This window comes from Gambusia affinis, linkage group LG05, assembly GCF_019740435.1.
Source record: "Gambusia affinis linkage group LG05, SWU_Gaff_1.0, whole genome shotgun sequence".
Classification (NCBI taxonomy): domain Eukaryota; kingdom Metazoa; phylum Chordata; class Actinopteri; order Cyprinodontiformes; family Poeciliidae; genus Gambusia; species Gambusia affinis.
This window is the reverse complement of record NC_057872.1, coordinates 23,539,238-23,558,200: the sequence shown is the minus strand read 5'-3', so window position 1 is coordinate 23,558,200 and position 18,963 is coordinate 23,539,238. Positions and strand designations below refer to the sequence as shown.

Genomic DNA, 18,963 nt, shown 5'->3' with positions numbered 1-18,963 from the left:
GGTTGCTACAATCGATAGCAGCCACACAGGCACACCCGCTAGAAGAAAACAAATGCACCCAGTACAACACTTTCATTGTTACACTGAGTGGAACAACCTCTCACCTCTGTTGGCTGAGAGGTTGCCAGGCAACGGTATTTTTCTGTTCCAAGTGCGAGCAGAAAACAATTTGCAAGTGAGCGGAGAGGTACGCAAGTGGAGATAAGTGACAAGAGACAAGTTTTGAGCACGAGGAGAAAGGTTTGAGAAAGCACAGTGAATATTTGAAAGAGAGGAAAAGTTTTGAGTACAAAAAATTGAAAATTATCCCACAGATGCAAACTCAGTGAGGTTTTAGCAGACAGAGCACTTGCATAGTGTAGCTCGAGATTTTATAGAGTTATTTCTTGGGTGACTGTCAGACTTGGAGTGCCAGTTGTGTAAATGGTGTAGTCATGGTGCACATGTGCCTCATACATTCAGTTTGGCAGCTCTGGTGCCTGTTTGGTGGAGGTTTTCAACATGTTTAAGAAATTAGTGTCCGTGTTTATGTCTCTATTATGTTTGTTTTCTTTGTCTTCTGGTTTGGACAGGCAACACAACTCTCATAATCTAGCCAACATGATTAAAACACATGAGTACATTCCTGCAAGTCTGCAGGCCTAAACATCTGTCACTACTAAAAAAAAAAAGGGGACTAAAAAAATAAGCCAGAAAAGGAAGAAGAGTGACTGGATTTAAACTAAACTTTAATCCTGAAACCTAAGCCCTCAGCTCACATCAAACTACTCCAACTCTCAAAAAAGAAAAAAATAAACAACTTGATTAATGGACTGCCACTCAGTCAAGAACTGTCACGCTTTTGAGAAAGAGTTTGGACATAGATTTTAGCAACGGTTGCTTTTGGACTGCAGTCCCGCTGGTTTAAAGTGGGCTCCATAGCAGAAGCTGTCATCTACTTTACATCGAGGGTCTGTAAGAAGAGTCGGTTTGTTCTGAGAGGTCTGCAGGTCACAGTCATTAAAATACCTCTCAGAAGTGTTTCTGGAGCTGTTCGCGTGTTCTGTCTGCAACTTTGTTATGTGGCCTATTTTCCTGTCACGAGCACTTACTCCGACTTGATGAAAACAAAAGTAATTGAGGCGAGGCAAAGCAAAACAAATAGAACGCTAAAGGTCAATTGAAGAAGAGGTCTCTGGGTAGATGTCAGTAAGTTACCCACCAAACGATTAATTGCACAGTGAGCACTGTCTCTCGCTGTCAGCCTCCCATGCAGGCACCAAAAATACAAACAATAAATGTGACATTCATGGGAACGAGGATTTAAATGTTTGTCTATGCAAATGTTAAATCCAAGTATTTTTGGTCTAGTTTCTAACGGTAAAGGTAAAAGTAATTTTATTTATATAGCACATTTCCAGCAATGAGGCAATACAAAGTGCTTCACAGGACTTAAAAGGAAATACAAACAAAATAACAAACCAAAAGAAAGAGCAAAAGAAGAAAAAGCTAATATTGTTGATCCAAAGTAAATAAACTAGATACTCCTTGTCAGAGTTGGTAGGTAAGTATAAGTAAGTAACTTCTGGTCTAATTCCTTTTCTGGTTTGGAAGAATAGGAGTCTAAAAAGTAGTTGCTAAGGTAGTTTTTCTAGTGCAAATATCTTAGTACACTAGAAATAAGACAAAGCTAACATCAATTACTCCTTATTTGATGAAAAAATACTAGTTCCACTGGAAGATTATTTCACTGATAATCTGGGAAAATGTTCTTGTAATAATCTACCAGTGGATGAAGTAGGACTATTTTATAAATATTAAGAAATTACTGACTAAAAACAAGCCAATGTATATTGCTGAAAAGTTACCTGAAAGTAAGTTTTTGTATTAAATGTACTAAGATATTTGCACTAGAAACTGAACCAAAAATACTTGGTAAGATTTTGTGTTTTTGCAGTGCATATATTTTACACACATTTTACTTTAAAAGCAATTGTGTCTTTTCTATAAAGAAAAGCTACTAAAGTCCAAAGAAAAACTCTGAAACATACTTAGAAATCCTGGAAAAAATTAAATAAGACAAATTTAAAAGATTACAAGAAAGCCAAGTTCTTTGGAAGGACAACATAAATAAATTACAGGTAGCTTGCAACCCTTTCACAGTTCTGCAGACAGAAACTCTACTAATTTATTAAAGTAAAAGCTAGCACAAAGCTCCACTAATTACCAGTGTAAATAAACAGGGAGAGTAATTATTGGTAGCGGTGTCACATACATTTTAAAACCGTTCAGCACACAGTTTCGGTAGACCTTCCAAGACGGTTTTCTCATTCTAAACGTGCCACTAAAACAAACCCGATAATCCCACAGTAAACCATGTCCATAAAACGAACTGTAATTATGCATAAATAACAGCTAAAGAGTCATATCCCCCCCAGGAACTGAATTATGAAAAATGAAACTCAGAGGACAGGAAGTGGAGCATTTGCACCCATCAAGCTTTTGAGATACCATTCAAACGCCGTGACACTGGACATGTCAGCTGACATCCGGCTGCAGGGCTTTAAATTAATAAAAGCAACTCCGACGAATCAAATTAAACACAAACCAATGCGTGCACTTTTTTGTTTTTAACCTGAGGCTCTTGGAGACGCGTGCGAAGCTGCAGAACTCAGATGAGATCTGACAATTCGACACATTTGAATGAGATTGAAACTGATTAAAGTTTTTTTTCCGTCCGCTAGTCTTTGGTCATTTATTCTTTTTGAGACTGTACTACACGATGCATCACATACAGTGTTGTTAAAGTATTTTTGGTCTAGTTTCTAGAACAAGTATTTTAGTACTGTTTAAATAAGACAAACCTAACTTACTTTTCAGAAAGATAAAGAAGCTTGTTTAAGTGGAAAAAATCCTTAATATTTATGAAAAAATAATAGTTCCATCATTCACTTAGAACATGGGAAAAATGTCTTGCTATAGGTGAAACTTTGACCTTCATCTGAAAAGTGAAAACAATCTGAAACACTGAAATAATTCTTTAATTATGTTAAAATAGTTATAATAATCCACTAGTGGATTTTTATAAGTTATAAGAGACATAATCTGTCAGTGGAACAAGTACTTTTTTATCAATTTTAAAGAAATATTTACTTAAAACAAGCTCACATATCTTGCTGAAAAGTTACTTCTAAATTTGTTTTGTCTTATTCCAAGTAACTGAGATATTTGCTCTATAGACTAGACAAAAATACTTGGTAAGATTTGGTATTTTTTTCAGTGTCATCATCTTTTTGGTAATTTTCTGTGCATTATTTCAGGTATATTATCAGAGGTATACAGATTAGGTTTTGCAAAGGTATCATAAAAATTGCACTGGGATTATACAATGAAGAACTGGTATAAATGAAGTAATCTGCCAATGGAACAAGTAGTTTTTCATTAACATTAAGGAATTATTCACTCTAAACAAGCTTCCATATCTTGATGAAAAGTTACTTCTAAGATAGTTTGTCTTATTTCAAGCGCACTGAGATATTTGTGACAGACACCAGACCAAAATCACTTGGTAACATGGTGGTTTTACAGTGTGTGCCTCCAACTGGAGCCGTCCTCTGCGCTGCCCTTCCTGAAGGATCCCCATATCTGGGCTGCAGTGTTTTTTTATTTTTTCCTCCTGCGGCGGGGCTTCGAGAGAGCAGGAAAGTAAAAATGATGTCTGGAAGACGCTGACTGGCATTAATAATTAATCATCGGCGCTGGCTCCCTCCCCTCCGGCTCTTCTTGTTGTCCTGAACCTGCCGGCTGCCCGGATAAGATCTGTCTGGAGAGGCTGAGAGTCCACACTGGCAAAGCCACTCATAATAAAAAGAATGCTTTCGCCCAGCACGTCCATTTTCCTCAGCAAATACAAATCCAATTATTAGATAAATCTGAATTTCACTGAAGCTTATTCGCATGCCGACCACGTTCCTGATGTGATTAGTGCTTTTTGTGTTTTTATGCAGCTTGCTGATTGTATTCGCTGACCCTTAACATGCTGTGAGATCAGTGCTTCCCTTCAAGCAGGGGGGATAAAATCATTTCACCCCTATTAAAACGAACAAAGGGCGGATTTAAAACATTCTGAGAGCTACACTTTCACAAATTTTCCAATTAACCTTTCCAAGACAAATTTGGCTTTTTAAAAAATTTTCACTCTTTTGGCTCCATTCGTGTCTTGTTAACTTACGGTAGCTCTCTCTGCCATCATAAACGAAGCTTACAAATAAACACAGATGTCTTTAAATCGGCTCCAACAAAGACGCGACGTGTTTCCTGCAGAAACTAAAAGAATGTCTTGGGCTGATTTCCTTTGGGGTTTTGACTCAACCTCAACAGCCTACAGAACTCCAGAACCTGATTAACATTTGTCGATCCTACGAAGCCAAACACATCAGCTTTGAAACACATTTTTCAGATCCCACTTCAAAATAAGCACTTTCTTCAAAAACCTACAGTGGCGGAGAAAGTAGTCAAGGACTGTACTTAAGTAAAAGTAAAATTTTTCATTCATAAAAGGCATTTTACAACACATATTGGGGGAAAATACAACTGACCAAACGTTCCGGAACTCAGCTTGGGTTGCTAGGCAACGGGCTGGGCTTAGCTGGAGTTACTAGGTGGAAGGGCGGAGCCTGCTGATTTGTGATGTTACATCCTGAAGATTTTTTGGTCAAAGTGAATGAAGTTATGAATACTTCTTAATGCCAGTAGGTTTCACTCAAAAGCCTTCAGGAATCTGCGAAAATGCTAAAGATGATTGTATATTTTTGGCATCACTGTGATTCTGTACATAGAAGCCAACAAAAGAATAGTCTCATCAAATGAAAATGTGACTGTGGATAAGAGATTCCCTCACAATTTGTGTAACTTCTGCAAGTTGAAGGGTACAGATATGTTTCAAAATGTTTATAAAACAGTTATAATTTTAAAAATGTATGTAATTTTCTGACTCTGATTTGCTGTATCAACGTTTTCAGGGCTCGTCTCTTCGCTCACAGTTTATTTATGGCAACTTTTTGTTGTGTGAAACGAAAAAAGTCTTTCTCTGATCTGTTTTCCATTTTCTCCAAGTTCTTGGGCTCCTGTTTCAAAGAGTGCAGGGGTCAGGTATAAATCACTCCAACAGAAAGCTTTTAAACAGGAGCAATGCAGAGCTGGTGAACAAACAGTGTTATTAATCTTTTAGGAGATCACATCTATTTTCCCCCTGCAGCGCACTCAGAAGTGCATTCATAAATGCTGAAACGATGCACACCCTCAGGCACTGACCTTTACCATCCTTCTGTTGTGTTTTACACCGAGCAGTAAAGATAAAATGACACAGATCACACGTAAAACGAGCTTCTCCAGCTACAAAAACCCATCCGAAGTGCTCTTTTAGTTGAGAGCCTGGGAGTTTTCCCACTTTCCCTTTTCATCTTATGGGATTAGAAGCAGCCAAACAGAACAGCAACACCTTCACTTTCCTTTCCTCCACTTCCAGCAGTTTCACACCTGAGCAACGTCGGCAGTGGATCTCAAAGAGCCCAAGTTGTCTCCGCACCTGACGGCTTATTCATTCAAAAGCTTCCAGGCCCATCTTCCTCCCTCACCCCATCCTGCTCATCCTCTGTGTCTAGCATAACAAGAGAAAATCCTTCTCCCTCTTACAAGCCACGGTCTATAAGTTTGGATCACTTTAATCCCTGAAGAAAAAAAATCTTTCATTTAACAAATCGCCCCCCTCCCTTAGAAATCCGAATCCCTGTGTAATTATTCCTCCGATGTGAGCCAGCCGAGAGAAGAGTACTTGACTGGAAGCTGCATTAAGTCTTTCAAAGCCTCCTCCAGTGTCCTTCCTATCAACTAATGGAAGAGGCCTTTCTCTACAGGGAATTTCAACAGCCTCCTGCTGCCAGTAACTCCCATCTAGGGTTATTGAGCAAAACCAGTTGGTTAAAGGAGATGCTTGGTATTATCAGCACGTCATCAATATACATTCTCCTTTAAAATAGCTTGCTAGTATCAAGATGGAACTGCTTTTAAGGGTATTTTCGCACCTGATAGTTCAGTAGTACTTGGTTTGATTTGGGACCAAAATTGCAACATTTGTTACATTTTCAGCTGGTATGGTTCACATTCACACTGCACTGCGTCAACTGAGCCAAACTCTTTGAAAAAACTGTTCACCTCCTTGCCTGTGGGGGCGCTGAACCGAGAACCACCGGCGGAAACACTGAACACAACTTCTTGTTTCACAAAATGTAAACAAATGTGGAGGCTCTGGTAAAAGATTGAGTTATTTCTCCCATTAGTACAACAGAGTATTAGGGCCTTACTAACAAAACATAAAATTATGAGAATAAAGGTGAAGTAATGCAAGAATAAAGTCGTAATAGTTTGACTTTATTCTTGTGATTTATATTTGTTATTTACTTAGCATGGCCCTAATAATTTGTCACATGTTAGCATTGGGCTCTCATGTTTGTTTTGGTTCCGTTTACCCAGAATGCCTTGCGTTTTAGTTCATTTCCTGCTTTTGGAGTGGCCTTCAGTCCCATTTGCATCCACACTGGCATTCAAATCGTGCTACACTTCACTTCAATGGCGCCATGTTTGCCACTTTTGAAAGTGAGGTGCATACTAGGTAAAGACAGAGGTGGAGCTTCAAGGTCATCGTTTAAAAAATGGTTTAAATCGAATGGGGTTCAGAAATTTATCCACTCTGGAACCCAATCTTAAAAATTATTGTTTCTGATCTGCCAAGATGCCGAATCTGTGCATAAGCGCTACTTAAATGACAAAAACTTGTGAGCCGAAATGCTCTGCCGGATGTGTTAAAAGACGTAAAAGGTTCACAGAAAATTTTTAAGCATGACGATGTAATTATGACTTTTTGTAAAAGCAAATAAAAAGACAAACCCAATAAAACATACACTACGTAATGCTGCTCACCTGAAAAAAAAAACTAAATGTAATGAAATATCACCTAAAATGGACAATGACAAATAAGCATATGAAAGTATTTATTGTATTAAATTTCTTTGTGCATTTTCCTAAATCCGAATATTTTACTTAGTAACATCTGCTGCTTGATACAGTATTTTGATTAGCTGGTTGTGATTGGTTGTTATTATTGAACTATTTACAAGGAGATCTCTGATTGGATGAAAAAGATTTGTCTGTTTGGTTAGTTTACAAAGACTTTGTGTGAACAGTCATTTCTTTTTAAATGCACAAATACACATTTTGTAAAGTTTTAAAATTATTCTTCTCAGCTACACATTTCTTTGGATTGGAGTATTTTTATTTTTAACACCTGCAAATTATTTGATGTTGTGGAGAACAGTGATTCAATGCATCAATCATAAACCTAGCTTAATCAGTCTTTGCTATCACTTGTTTATTTAAAAAAAAGTATTTAAAGTAAATAAATAAAATTTAGCCTGGTGGGAGGGGGTTGAAGCCTGGTGGGCTGCCAGGCTTACAGTACTCTGGGGGAAATCTGGATTATACCAAAAAAAAATTTGGGAGAAAAAGCAAATGTTTAGTAATTTTTGAGGACTCAAACACATGCAGGAGGCAGGCAGGATCACTTTTAGGCGATCAGAAGGACTAAACCATATCATAGATTTATGAAAAGCAGAGCTGAAGTACTACAAGCAGTGTTTTCTGGAGTGAGACGGTGAGTGTGATAAACTAAATGCGCTGCAGCTGCGAGAGGAGCACTGCTGGATCAGCTGAGGAAAAATGACTAATTGTTGTGGAATGGATAAACAAGAGCGAGGGCAATAGATCAAAACAACAAAACATAATAAAAACAAAGGAATCCACTGAAAATGGAAACTCAAATTCCTGTGAATCCTGACACAATGCAAACACTCTGGTTCATACTAGACGTCCAAATGCGCTGATTGGTTAATCCTTAATGATAAATCCTCCTAATTCCACCATAGGAAATAATAATACCAGCAGTTATTTTTGAAAGGATTCACCCAGGGAGTTAATTCAGCATTTCTTTTTCTTTTTTTTTTTTTTTTGAAGCCCTAATGGAGAAATTTGATCTTCTCTGCAACATCTGCTCAGATCCATCTTCAGCTTCCAGAACAAGTACAGCAGCTCAGCTGGATCCCGTTTACATGTCAGAGTGGAGGCTCCGCTCACACAGGGAGATTAAAACAAAAAGAGCCTGCCTAGGTGAGCAACTTCATGGTGATTTCCTCTAATGGAAACCAGTGTTCCCAGTCCACGGCCAGCTAAAAGGAAGGAGTTTGTGTTGAAACACACAGCAGACTCACCAAAGAACATGCTGCTCTCCATGTCTCCTCAGGCTCTGGGGTTCGCTGTATTTCCTGCCAGTGTGTGTGTTTCCATGGGCAGCAGCGTGTGCATGCCTCATACACTCCTCAGAGGTGTGTGTGTCCGTGCATGTGCGTGTGTGTGTCAGTGACCAGCCTGCATTCTGCGCTCTGTCTGCTGCTTCTCTGTCTCTCCTCACTCTGGTATTCCCTTCGTTCCTCCCCTCCTCTTTAGCTCGTCCTCCTCCCTCTCTCTCTCTGCTTCTCTCTCTCTCTCTCTGATTCCCTTTGCTTTACTCTTTTCACTCTCCAGGGTGTCTCTCTACATTTTCCAGCGACAGTCTCTCTTTCTGCTTGTCTCGTTCTTGTTTTATGTCACCCATAACACTTCTTATCTTCAGCTTTTTTCCCACTCAGGATTCTGAATTTTGTTTCTCAAAAATTTGCTGTTGTTTTATGCTGTTATACTGCGAATACATACATTCTTAAATAATGTTTTAAAAAAGTAGGGATGTATGATATTGGATTTTTGGTCAATATCCGATATGCCAATATACTAAAACCCATTTAACCGATAACCGATACCGATACCGATATTCTTTTCTTATACCTACTTACTGAAACTATATGGCTTTCTCTACTGTGGAATTAAAGTACTGCATTATTTTTATCAATTTAGCCTGCTACCAAATGAAAATGCTAAAAAGGAGGCTGAAAATTATAAATTGATAAACTTTGCTAAATGCTGAGTGTTTGCAAAGAAATCAACCAATTTAAATCTACTTTTTCTGATTGAAATAATAAAACATCCAACATGAATTATGCCACAGACATTGAATGCCCCAAAAAGCTGGTGTGCTTTAAGTTAAACGTGCGATTTTACTACATTTTGTGATATTTTGAGACTGATTTAAGTTTGAATAATCGTGGTTTTTAATAAATAAGTTGGTAATTACAGAGAATGTTGGGAAAGGAACCAGAAAATCGAACTACTAGTGACTGAGCGGAGAAGTTTATACACTGGAGAAGTGACTAAATAATGCTGCAGTGAGTAATTAAAGCAATGAGAAACAGCTGATGGAGAAAACTGAGGCACAGAAAAAAAACCGGTAAAATATGTAAAAAAAAAACAAAAAACAAAGCAAATAGAGAACAAATTGACTAAACTAAATTCAAAGTAGTGGAAACACTGATAAATACTAGTGCATGTATTTGAGCCTTTGTGTATAATTGTGATCATGTGTGAAATAGAAAAAATCTCAAATTTAAATATTGTTATTGGAGTCAATCCGCCCACAAACACAAACCTATATAAAAATAAAACACTTCAAATGTAACCATGGACTCTAAGTTAAAGCCATGTTTTCACAATAACAATAACGACATTCATATTTTATTTACAACCAATCATTCCTCTCCTCCTCTGCGGGGCGTTTTTGGCATCTTTTTGGGTTTTGCAGCTGCAGATTTACTATGTTGGCTCAATTTCACCATTATTCTTGCTTATAAAGCCTCAAACGCAACAATGGGAGCAAAATGAAAAATATGCTGCTGAACTCTGATTGTTGTGCAACAGCATTTTTATAGTGTAGTTTAAAGACTACTACGGTAATTCACTTTTTTTTGTTTCACTTCTCGGGTTTAAACGGAAATCTGACCCAGATTAAAACACCAATTAATCTCCCCACATGTTTGTTTTAATTTTAAACTTCATTTTGACTGAATATATAAAACGCTTTACTTTTGGTCTGATTTTAGCTTGCATTCTTCTGATACATAAAACTTTGAATATGTAGCAAAAATTTAGTCTGTCCCATAACTTTGGACCATTTAGAACCAAATTTACTTATTTTCAAAAGTTTTTTTTTTCATTGAAAGAAACTAATTTGAAAAAAACATATTTTGCCTGATTTTGTTATTGCTTGTTACGTAAAACATTAATATTGTTGCTTCTAAATTAATATAAACTTGTTTTCTTTGCATTAAAGAAAACAAGTACTGCATCTTTTTCGTTATTTTGACCATTTCTCATTTTCTGTAAATAAAATGAGATGAATGAATTTCTGCTTGTAATTTCAGAGACATGTTGTCAGTAGTTCGTAGAATAAAAGAACAATGTTCATTTTACTCAAACATATGCCTATAAAAAGTAAAATCAGATAAACTGATCATTTTAAGTTGCCTCTTAATTTTTCCAGAGCTGTATTTTGGTCCAACTGGTTATGTAACATTTTAAATATTAAATGATTGATAATTTGATCGATTATTCTTTTTTACTCCTACTTGAGTAAAAATATGCTGAAGCAGTGTTGCTCTTGCTTGAGTATAATTTTGGTTACTCTACCCTCCTCTGGTCGCGTATGAGCACCATGTTGATTGATTGATTGATTGATTGATTGATTGATTGATTGATTGATTGATTGATTGATTGTGTATTTCAGTCTGTGATGGAGAATTTGTGCTGCTAGCTCTGCTAGCTAGCCGTCTCTACAGAAATCTCCCAGCATGCGTGAAGCGTGACTTTTAAAAATAAACGACTTTCAAGTCGCCCCACTTGGTGTTTGCTCCAGTCTTACTCAGCATCGGCGCTTGGCTATTTTCAGTGGAGTAAATTACCGCTTTGCATAATGATCTTTCTTTTTTCTGGCTCCTGTTTGGTTGTCACAGTGACACAGCTGTCCAAAGGGAAGACAGTTGAGAATTTAATTACAGATACCAGCTTGATTATTAGCTTGATGTTAGAGAAATCTGATTATAGGATTAGAGTGACAGTAACACAGTAAGTGCACTGATTTAATCAGCCTTTTTGTCTTCCATCACCCCTTGTGGATGACACTCACTCTTTTATTTTCTCTTGAACGCTCACCCTCTCAGTCCCAGAATGCCTTTTGTTGTTGAATTTCACCTCCCATCTGTCTTGTTTTTCTTTCACTTTGTCACTTTTTATAATTTTTGCTTTTTTCCCCACTCACTTTTTTTGCCTGGCTGTAATCAAACTCAACAGGCACAAATATCAGACTGCCGCTATGAAACATGGCTGCTCGCTTTTATCTCGAGTCTTCACAAACACACAAAGACTCGCAGAATCTCTAGTCACAAAACAAGCCGTGTGCGTCAACTACACACGCTCTGATCTGCAGAGAAAAAGCTCCAGAGACACCTACAGCAGGCTGCTCTGAGAAAAACAAACGCACACAGATACAAACACAGATGACATGTTCATCGAAACAAATTTATACAACAAACATGCGGGCAAATTCATGCCGACAGAAAGATGCTTACGTAACAAAGAGATACATATAAATAACAATGTCAACATCAGTCAGACTGCGAATGTTTCAGAGAAATTCTGGTGGAGACGCTCAAACTGTACGTCATTGAAAAGTTTAAACTGAATCTGTCATAATTTATGTAAACCGAAGAAGGACAGGTGATTATCAAAGATCCGTCACTCAACGCTACACCAGCTTTCAAAGGTTAAAGAAAACACAAACAACCTGTCAAACATCCCATTAATTACCACACCCATAAATACTGATTACCACACTGCAAAAACATAAAGCTATAAAGTAAAAGTAAAACAAGATTATACAACTCTATATCTTTGAAAAACATTAGTAGAGCCTTCTGTACAATTAACAAGAATATAGCAAGTGTTTTCTGGATGGCAGGTCAACCACAAATCGTTTTCTCAGCTTGGAGTACAAGGACATTTAACAATGGAGAAGTGGATTTAGTGATCATTTCTGTCCAAAAGAAAAAGATATAAAACTTCAGACATCAAGATATTAATATACATAGAAATCTTACAAAAGCCTTATTTTATAGCAGAAATTACGGCCGCCATCGTAAGAAAGACTTTCAGTTATGCTGTGTGAACTGATCAGTACATTGAGGCCAGAGAACGAAAAACTTAATGTAAAAAAACAAAAAAACAACATCCTCCATGTCCCCTAGGGGGCTCCGTACTTTTGTTTGTGTGTTTTTTGTTGCACCTCTTGCTGTTTTTGCAGCCTGACAACAGAAGAACGTCAGCAGTGTTTATGTCTGTCATTGAGTCAAGTGAGTTTTGTGGTCCCGTATTCCCACACGTGCTTAACGTCTGTCTGCCTGGATGTTTTTTCCCCACTCTCTGTCTCACACACACACACACACACACACAGTCTGACTGTAACGCTGCTGCTGAAGGTCAGTTGAAATTGACCGCTCCCGAGGTTTGGCCGCTGGTATCGACTACAAATAAGATACCGTCTTAATCAAAGTGATGTGGGTCTGAGCTCCACACACACATTCACACACATCTTTGTGTTCAGTCTTGCAGCAACACTGCCAGCTGCATGCACTTAGGTGAAATAAAAACATGCAAATAATGACGACTAAAAGCTGTTTTTCACTCCTCTCTGATATCATCTCCTTTGGAGTCCTCTGCCTCGACTACTTTGTATTTCAAAGATGTTTTCAATTAATCCTTCATTGCCATTCTTCCTGTCCGCCGCCCACCGTCTCTCCTGGCGCCCTCCCACTGCGCCCAGTTTTCAGGAAATAAGTTTACTGTGCATCAGAAAAGCCACCTGTCCTTGTCTCTGCTTGCTAACTTCCATCTTCCACCCTTCGTCCACGTTCCCTCATCCTGTCGAGGGGAATGTGTTTTTTAACCTTGACTCCAGGTGTTGGTGGCAGAACGGGGCATTATTTGTCACCATAAATAGCAGTTAGCCCACGACAGCAACTCTGCAGGAAAAACCCCGGTGCACCAAATGCAAGCGCAGCCCAAGATACTTCATTAATCTTGCTGTCACTTCAGTGACGCTTTTCATTAGTTATAGGGCTATCTGATCAACAGGGACACTCTTGACTTGTTTTTCACAAAACAAATAGAGGAAATGGAGAGAAGAGAAGCTGGAAAAAAATGGAGGTGAGTGCTAAAATCTATAATCTACCAAAGATATCTGATTGTCTTTCCCTTAAAATTTAAATAAAGATGCTGACCCCCTGAAAAGAAACAGGTTTTAACCAAGTTCAGTAAACATGCATATTTTCCTCAGAATGCGTCTAGTAAAGAAACGTCGCGAGTTATTCTTTACATCTGGAAATTTTGCACATGTGCACAACATGCCTTGCTGCTGAAATGTGCTATACAAATAAAGTTTGATTGATTGATTGATTGAACATTGGAGGGAAAAAAGACGATCCTTATACAGGGAATCCATAGCAGTGCCGTCACAGTAAAACAATTTCATTAACAAAATTAAACCTGGAGATGTACAGTACAGACCAAAAGTTTGGACACGCCTTCTAAATGAATTCTGGTCTGTACTGTACGTATTACTAATTCAGTGCAGTACATGCAGAAAAAGCAAAAACAACACAGAAAAACCCGTTGAAGAACAACTCAAAGCCACTTGTATTCTTTTTTATTGTTGCTCTACTAATGTATCCAAAAACACGCAAACATTTCCCACACAAAGAACAGAACATTCAGTTCGTTACAGTTTTATGTTTTCAGGTTTGATGTTTTTTTTTGGATTACATTGTTTGATAATCAATTTTGTTTGCATGTTTGATCGTCTGAACAAAGCAGTGGTTGATTAGCTAATTTGCACTACTGACAATCTGACAGAGTTTGAGTGTGGGTTGACTTTTTATTTTTTAATTTTAAACTGGACCTAAACAAACTTAATTCTGCAGCACATCTACATGTTAGGTTGTCAAAGTCAAGCTAACATAACTAACCTTTAACATAACTTCCCCATCCCTCCATGTCTTTTTTTAATCAAAACTTTTCCTGACTTTGTTAGCGTCGATAATGAGAAGAGAAGGACTGCATCCAGTTTTTAAGATCCAGTCATTTAGGATTCAGCCAATTATGTTGACAACAGCTAAAAACAGCAAACTGGGGAGTTTCAGGAGACAACCACCAGCCACCATATTGACAGGAAAAACGATGTAAACAAGGTACACAGAGTAACTAACTAGTCTCCAGTTTGACAACAACGGTTGAGCCATGCTGTGCCTCTGGATACACAAACCACCAAGGGAACATTTTATTACATCCCTAAAGATCCAGTTAGGAGGAAAATACGGACTTCTGCGATTAAATGAGCTCGGAGCGTAGTGAAGTAAACAAAGTGCTGGATCCCGTCATTCAATGGATTTCATGGTAAGGCGAACATAATTTAATAATATCTTTTCCAATAGTATTGCTAGCTGTTGCTATATTGGTTGGTGTTCACAGTTTTTATGCCTTCCAAAGCTGAGAAAAATGTTGCTCGGTGTCACTGTCCTATGCTGAAGGGTTTTACTGCCAGAGCTACTCACCACTGTAGAAAAAACGAAATTATCCCGTTGTGTTAAACTCTGTAACAGAATTTCGACTGAGTCCATTGTTGTAGGCCTTCAGTGAATCTCCGGTGGAGTCCGAGGGAAAGTTGATTAATAAAGGTCAGGAGTCCGGCGCCGCCTGCTACCTGATTAATTGATTTTTGAATTAGTTTGTCGCTATCCAAAAGTTAAGTTAATTGCTGCCATCCATTGTTCTCATTGAATTGTGTGCTTCCTGGTTGCTGTTCTCCGCCAATATGGCGGCGTACACAAACTTGGTCACGTGACGTCCGGAGCACTCTAGAAATAATAGTCAACTAATTTAGTAATCGATTAATCTAAATTACGCCATTTCCTGAAAGAACAACAAACTTAGAGCAGTACTCAAGCCAAAATAAACATTTTGCATTTAACAAAATAAATAAATAAATAACTAAATGAATGATACAGAACATTTATACCTAAGATTTACAAGAGACAGAGGTACAATACTGCAAAACAAAAAATCTTACCAAATAATTTTAATCTAGTTTCTAGTAGAAACATCTTAATACACACAAAATAAGACAAAACTATGTCATAAGTAACTTTTAAGCAATATATGGGAGCTTATTTAGAATCAATAATTTCTTAGATGAAAAATTATTAGTTTCATTCACAGATTATTTCACTTACACCATGGGAAAATGTTTTAATATAAATAAAATAATCTGCTTGTGTTGCAAGTGACTTTTTCATCAATATTAAGGAATAATTAACTTAAAATAAGCTTCTGTATCTTTCTAAAAAAAGTTACTTGTTGTTGTTATGTTTTACTTCAACTGAACTGAGATATTGGCACTAGAAACTAGAGCAAAATTACTTGCAAACGTTTTGTGGTTTTGCAGTGACTAAATAGGTTTTTTGGACATTTTGTTTTCTGTATTTACACACGGGGGATTTTCACATACTTGAATGTAGAAACAAATGTAGACCAGATTATTTTCATAATGTCCTGGGCTGGAAATCATAAAATAAATGAGTTTATTTTCTTGTTCCCATGAGAGGAAGTAGCAGTTGTAGAGAAATACAGAAATTTCTCCAGTTGTGTAATTGTTGATCAACAATTAGACAACTTGTACTGCGTAATCCAGGCATCGGGTTGCTTATTACGCCTTAAAGCGATCCAGAGATCCACAACTACAGTTTTAAAGGAAAACTCCAGCTCTTTTTTTGTAATTTATACCATTCTTTTGAGCAAAGAACACCCACTAGTACCCACCTTTTGACACTATCACTCCACTATTGATGCTTTCTAATACGTCACTAAATCATTCCAATGACGTCGGAAGGGACGGGAGTCTTGAACAGAGCGACTGAAATTGTTTTCCCAAATTGTTTTTACCAGTTTATTCATGGCTTCTACTTGTTGGAGTCGAGCTAATTTATCTGTGAACGTAAAACACCTGGTTGGGGCTCATAGACGGCGGTATTTTCAACAGTTGGAAACCGCTAGCTTAGAAACCGACCCGTGCTTCCTCCCTCTTGACGTGTTGATCAAATTACCGACTTTCCCTGAATTCACACCACATGATTTATGTCACTATGTCATAAACAGCAGGTGATCCTTACATCGGACAACATTAAAAACGTACAAAAGACGAGAACCAGTTATTTCCATACATGCTAAGCTACCTGACTTTGCGCACCGTCTCCATGGTAACTAATGATTACACACGTATTTTCTCCATAATGCGATATTTGATATCTTTTCTAATATTACCTATTGATAAAGTATATGAACGTTAATCATCTTACCTTGTAAAAAGCGAATCCGTGATTATACCGAGGGCTGCCAATCATTATTATTTAGGGCTACTGTCCATCGCTGCAGGATCTTTCCTCATTAAAAATTATAAAATGACAAGATGGTTTGCATCCTTGTCTGTTTGTGCAGCACCATATGACCATTTTTTTTAAATGAAATCAACTAAATAAAAGCGACATCGGGCTACAGATGTCTGTTTTTAGATTAGCTTTAAAGGAGCCCTTGGTTGTTACGTCTGTCACGGCGCAGTGGGCGGGGTTCTGGAGTGCGTGACGTCAGAAGAAAGGGCGAATATCTTAATAGAATTCAAATTCAAAAATGCTTTATTAATCCTCAAAGAAATTTAAATGTTGTAACTCAATAATTAAGATTCTTCAGAGTTATTGGAGGAAGTGATAGCTGTTGGCAGGAAAGATCTCCTGTAGCAGTCTGTACTGCTCTAAATCTGAACAAGCCTCTGACTGAAGATGATCTACTTTCCAAAGACAGTCTTGTGAAGAGGATGATCAGGGTTGTCCATAATTTCCTTTATTTTACTAACAATCTTTCTTTGCATAATAATCTCCAGAGGTTCCACAGTTGTCCCCAGAACAGAACCAGAACAGAACTGGCCTTTTTTTATCAGGATGTTGAGCCGTTTTAGGTCCCTGGCTCTGCCCCAATAGATGACGCAATCAAACAACAGACTTGTAGAAGATCTGCAGTATATTTAACCCTTGAGTACAAACAGCCGGTGTAATGGACGTAAAAGACGTTAAAGTGAAGAGTTCAGTTCAATCCACTCAGCATGTTGTAACTCCGATATCTGTTTTCAATTACAAGATTTCACTGGGGAAAAAAATAAGGATGGTTGGTGGTGGGTGTTGCAACTATTGCAGGAACACTTTGATCCTCTCTGCTGAGAAATTAAATGGTGGGAGAAAAAAAAGTTATAAAGAGAGAAGAGTGGATCAACAGTTTTGAACCGTGGAGCTGCAGCATATTCAGCCGTATTACCTGAAATCCCATTTTTATTCCAATCTAACGCCAACTCCAAATGATTCTCCTGCAGTTTTAGTGTATTCCTCCACTGCCACAGGCTTTCAGTCGCCTCAGCATGGCAAAAAAAAAAAAGGACTATTCGATAGCTTTTGTCAACATCCTCCAAAATAAAACGCCTTTCAAATGTGTTTTCAAATGACTCATCATTGTAACTGGAAACCTTCATGTTCTTCACCTTAATTCCCCCCTTTTCTGAAAGTACTGCCACTTGTTCTATATGGTACATCAGATGTCACAATAAAAGCCCCCAAAAATACCCCTTGTTGAGTCAGTCCTGTTCGCTGCAGGTATAAGCGGTTATCTGCCGCCCGTTTTGCTGCTCATTTAGTGATGCAAAACACTTGGAGAGGAAATGGTGGGAAACCAGACTCGATTCCAGAGGGCTTAGTGGGAGAAAAACAGGCCGCAATGCCTCCAGAGGACATGAAGGTGGGCTACTCACAAGCCACATTTGACATTGTGCAGTTTTATGTAGCAACACAGTTCATAAACGCTCCACAATCATCAGCCAGCAGTGTAACTCTGTACTCTACAAGCCAACCAGAGTTCTGTCTTGTTTCCACTTTCTCCTCACGAATGACTCACTATGACTCTTAGAGCCCAAACAAATAAAAAATAAATATTTATTTATTAAATGCTGATTTTTTTCTCTTTTTATTTCTGTTGTCATTTCGTTGCAGCTCCTTTGATAGGTGTGGCAGAAAAAAGACGTTAATGACATATTGCATTTCACTTGTGCTGAGTACAGGGCGGAGTACATGACACGAATAATTTATTAGCTCAGCTGCTTAAAAATAATTGAACCTGGACAAAGAAATATTCTAGTTAAATCCGATCCAAGCCTGAAAAGGGAAACACCGAAGCGGCCGTGTTCTTTCCTTTTATGGTTTCTTGTCATGTAAAATATCGTAGGTAGTTCCCCAAATATGAAACGGTTCATGTTCCTGTAATTTATATTGTGTTTGATTTAGTCACAGATGTGCTTTAAAAGTGACCTATACAGGAACAGGTTAGGATAAATCCATGGCAGAGTTTCTTAAACTTTTTCAGGCTGATGATAATATATATATTATTTTTTTTAAAATACACTGTTTTATATTTTGTAATACTTGTTTTTCTAAATTAGTTTAAAAAGAAACACCACCAGATTTTTTTGTTTTATCTTGTTTTATTTTGAAATGTTAACACGGATTCTGACACTCATCGCCTTTTATCGCAAATACATCTTTAGTTTTTCACAGGCTTGTTTGAACAGCCACTTTTTTGTGACTAATTAAATATTTACACTAAAAATTCTCTTTGCTTGACATAACAATAAAAATTAATAAAAAAATCTCTAACAGCGATGTGTCATGCATGGATCGACACCAAGCTCTTGTTCGCTACATTCAAGCTGACCCAGAAATAGCGGCACTCTGAGAGATCCTTGGTAAAAGCGTTGGGAGGAGGCCGGGCACGCTTGGAAGAATTGATCTGTCCATCACCGTCATGAGC

The 18,963-nt window shown here is 37.8% G+C and overlaps 1 protein-coding gene across 3 annotated transcripts in view; it reads right to left on the bottom strand.

Annotated features, from left to right (window-relative positions):
* The window catches only part of znf385d (zinc finger protein 385D), a 141,135-nt gene that overhangs the window by 86,521 nt on the left and 35,651 nt on the right, over positions 1–18,963 (bottom strand). The window contains exon 1 of one of the 3 annotated variants that reach the window (XM_044117351.1): positions 8,301–8,510. The exons of the other annotated variants lie outside the window; for them this stretch is intronic. Within the exon in view, the coding sequence (XP_043973286.1) occupies positions 8,301–8,322 (22 nt within the window). The 5' untranslated portion in view covers positions 8,323–8,510. Of the gene's footprint in view, positions 1–8,300; positions 8,511–18,963 lie in introns of those variants that run through there. 3 annotated transcript variants of the gene reach the window in all.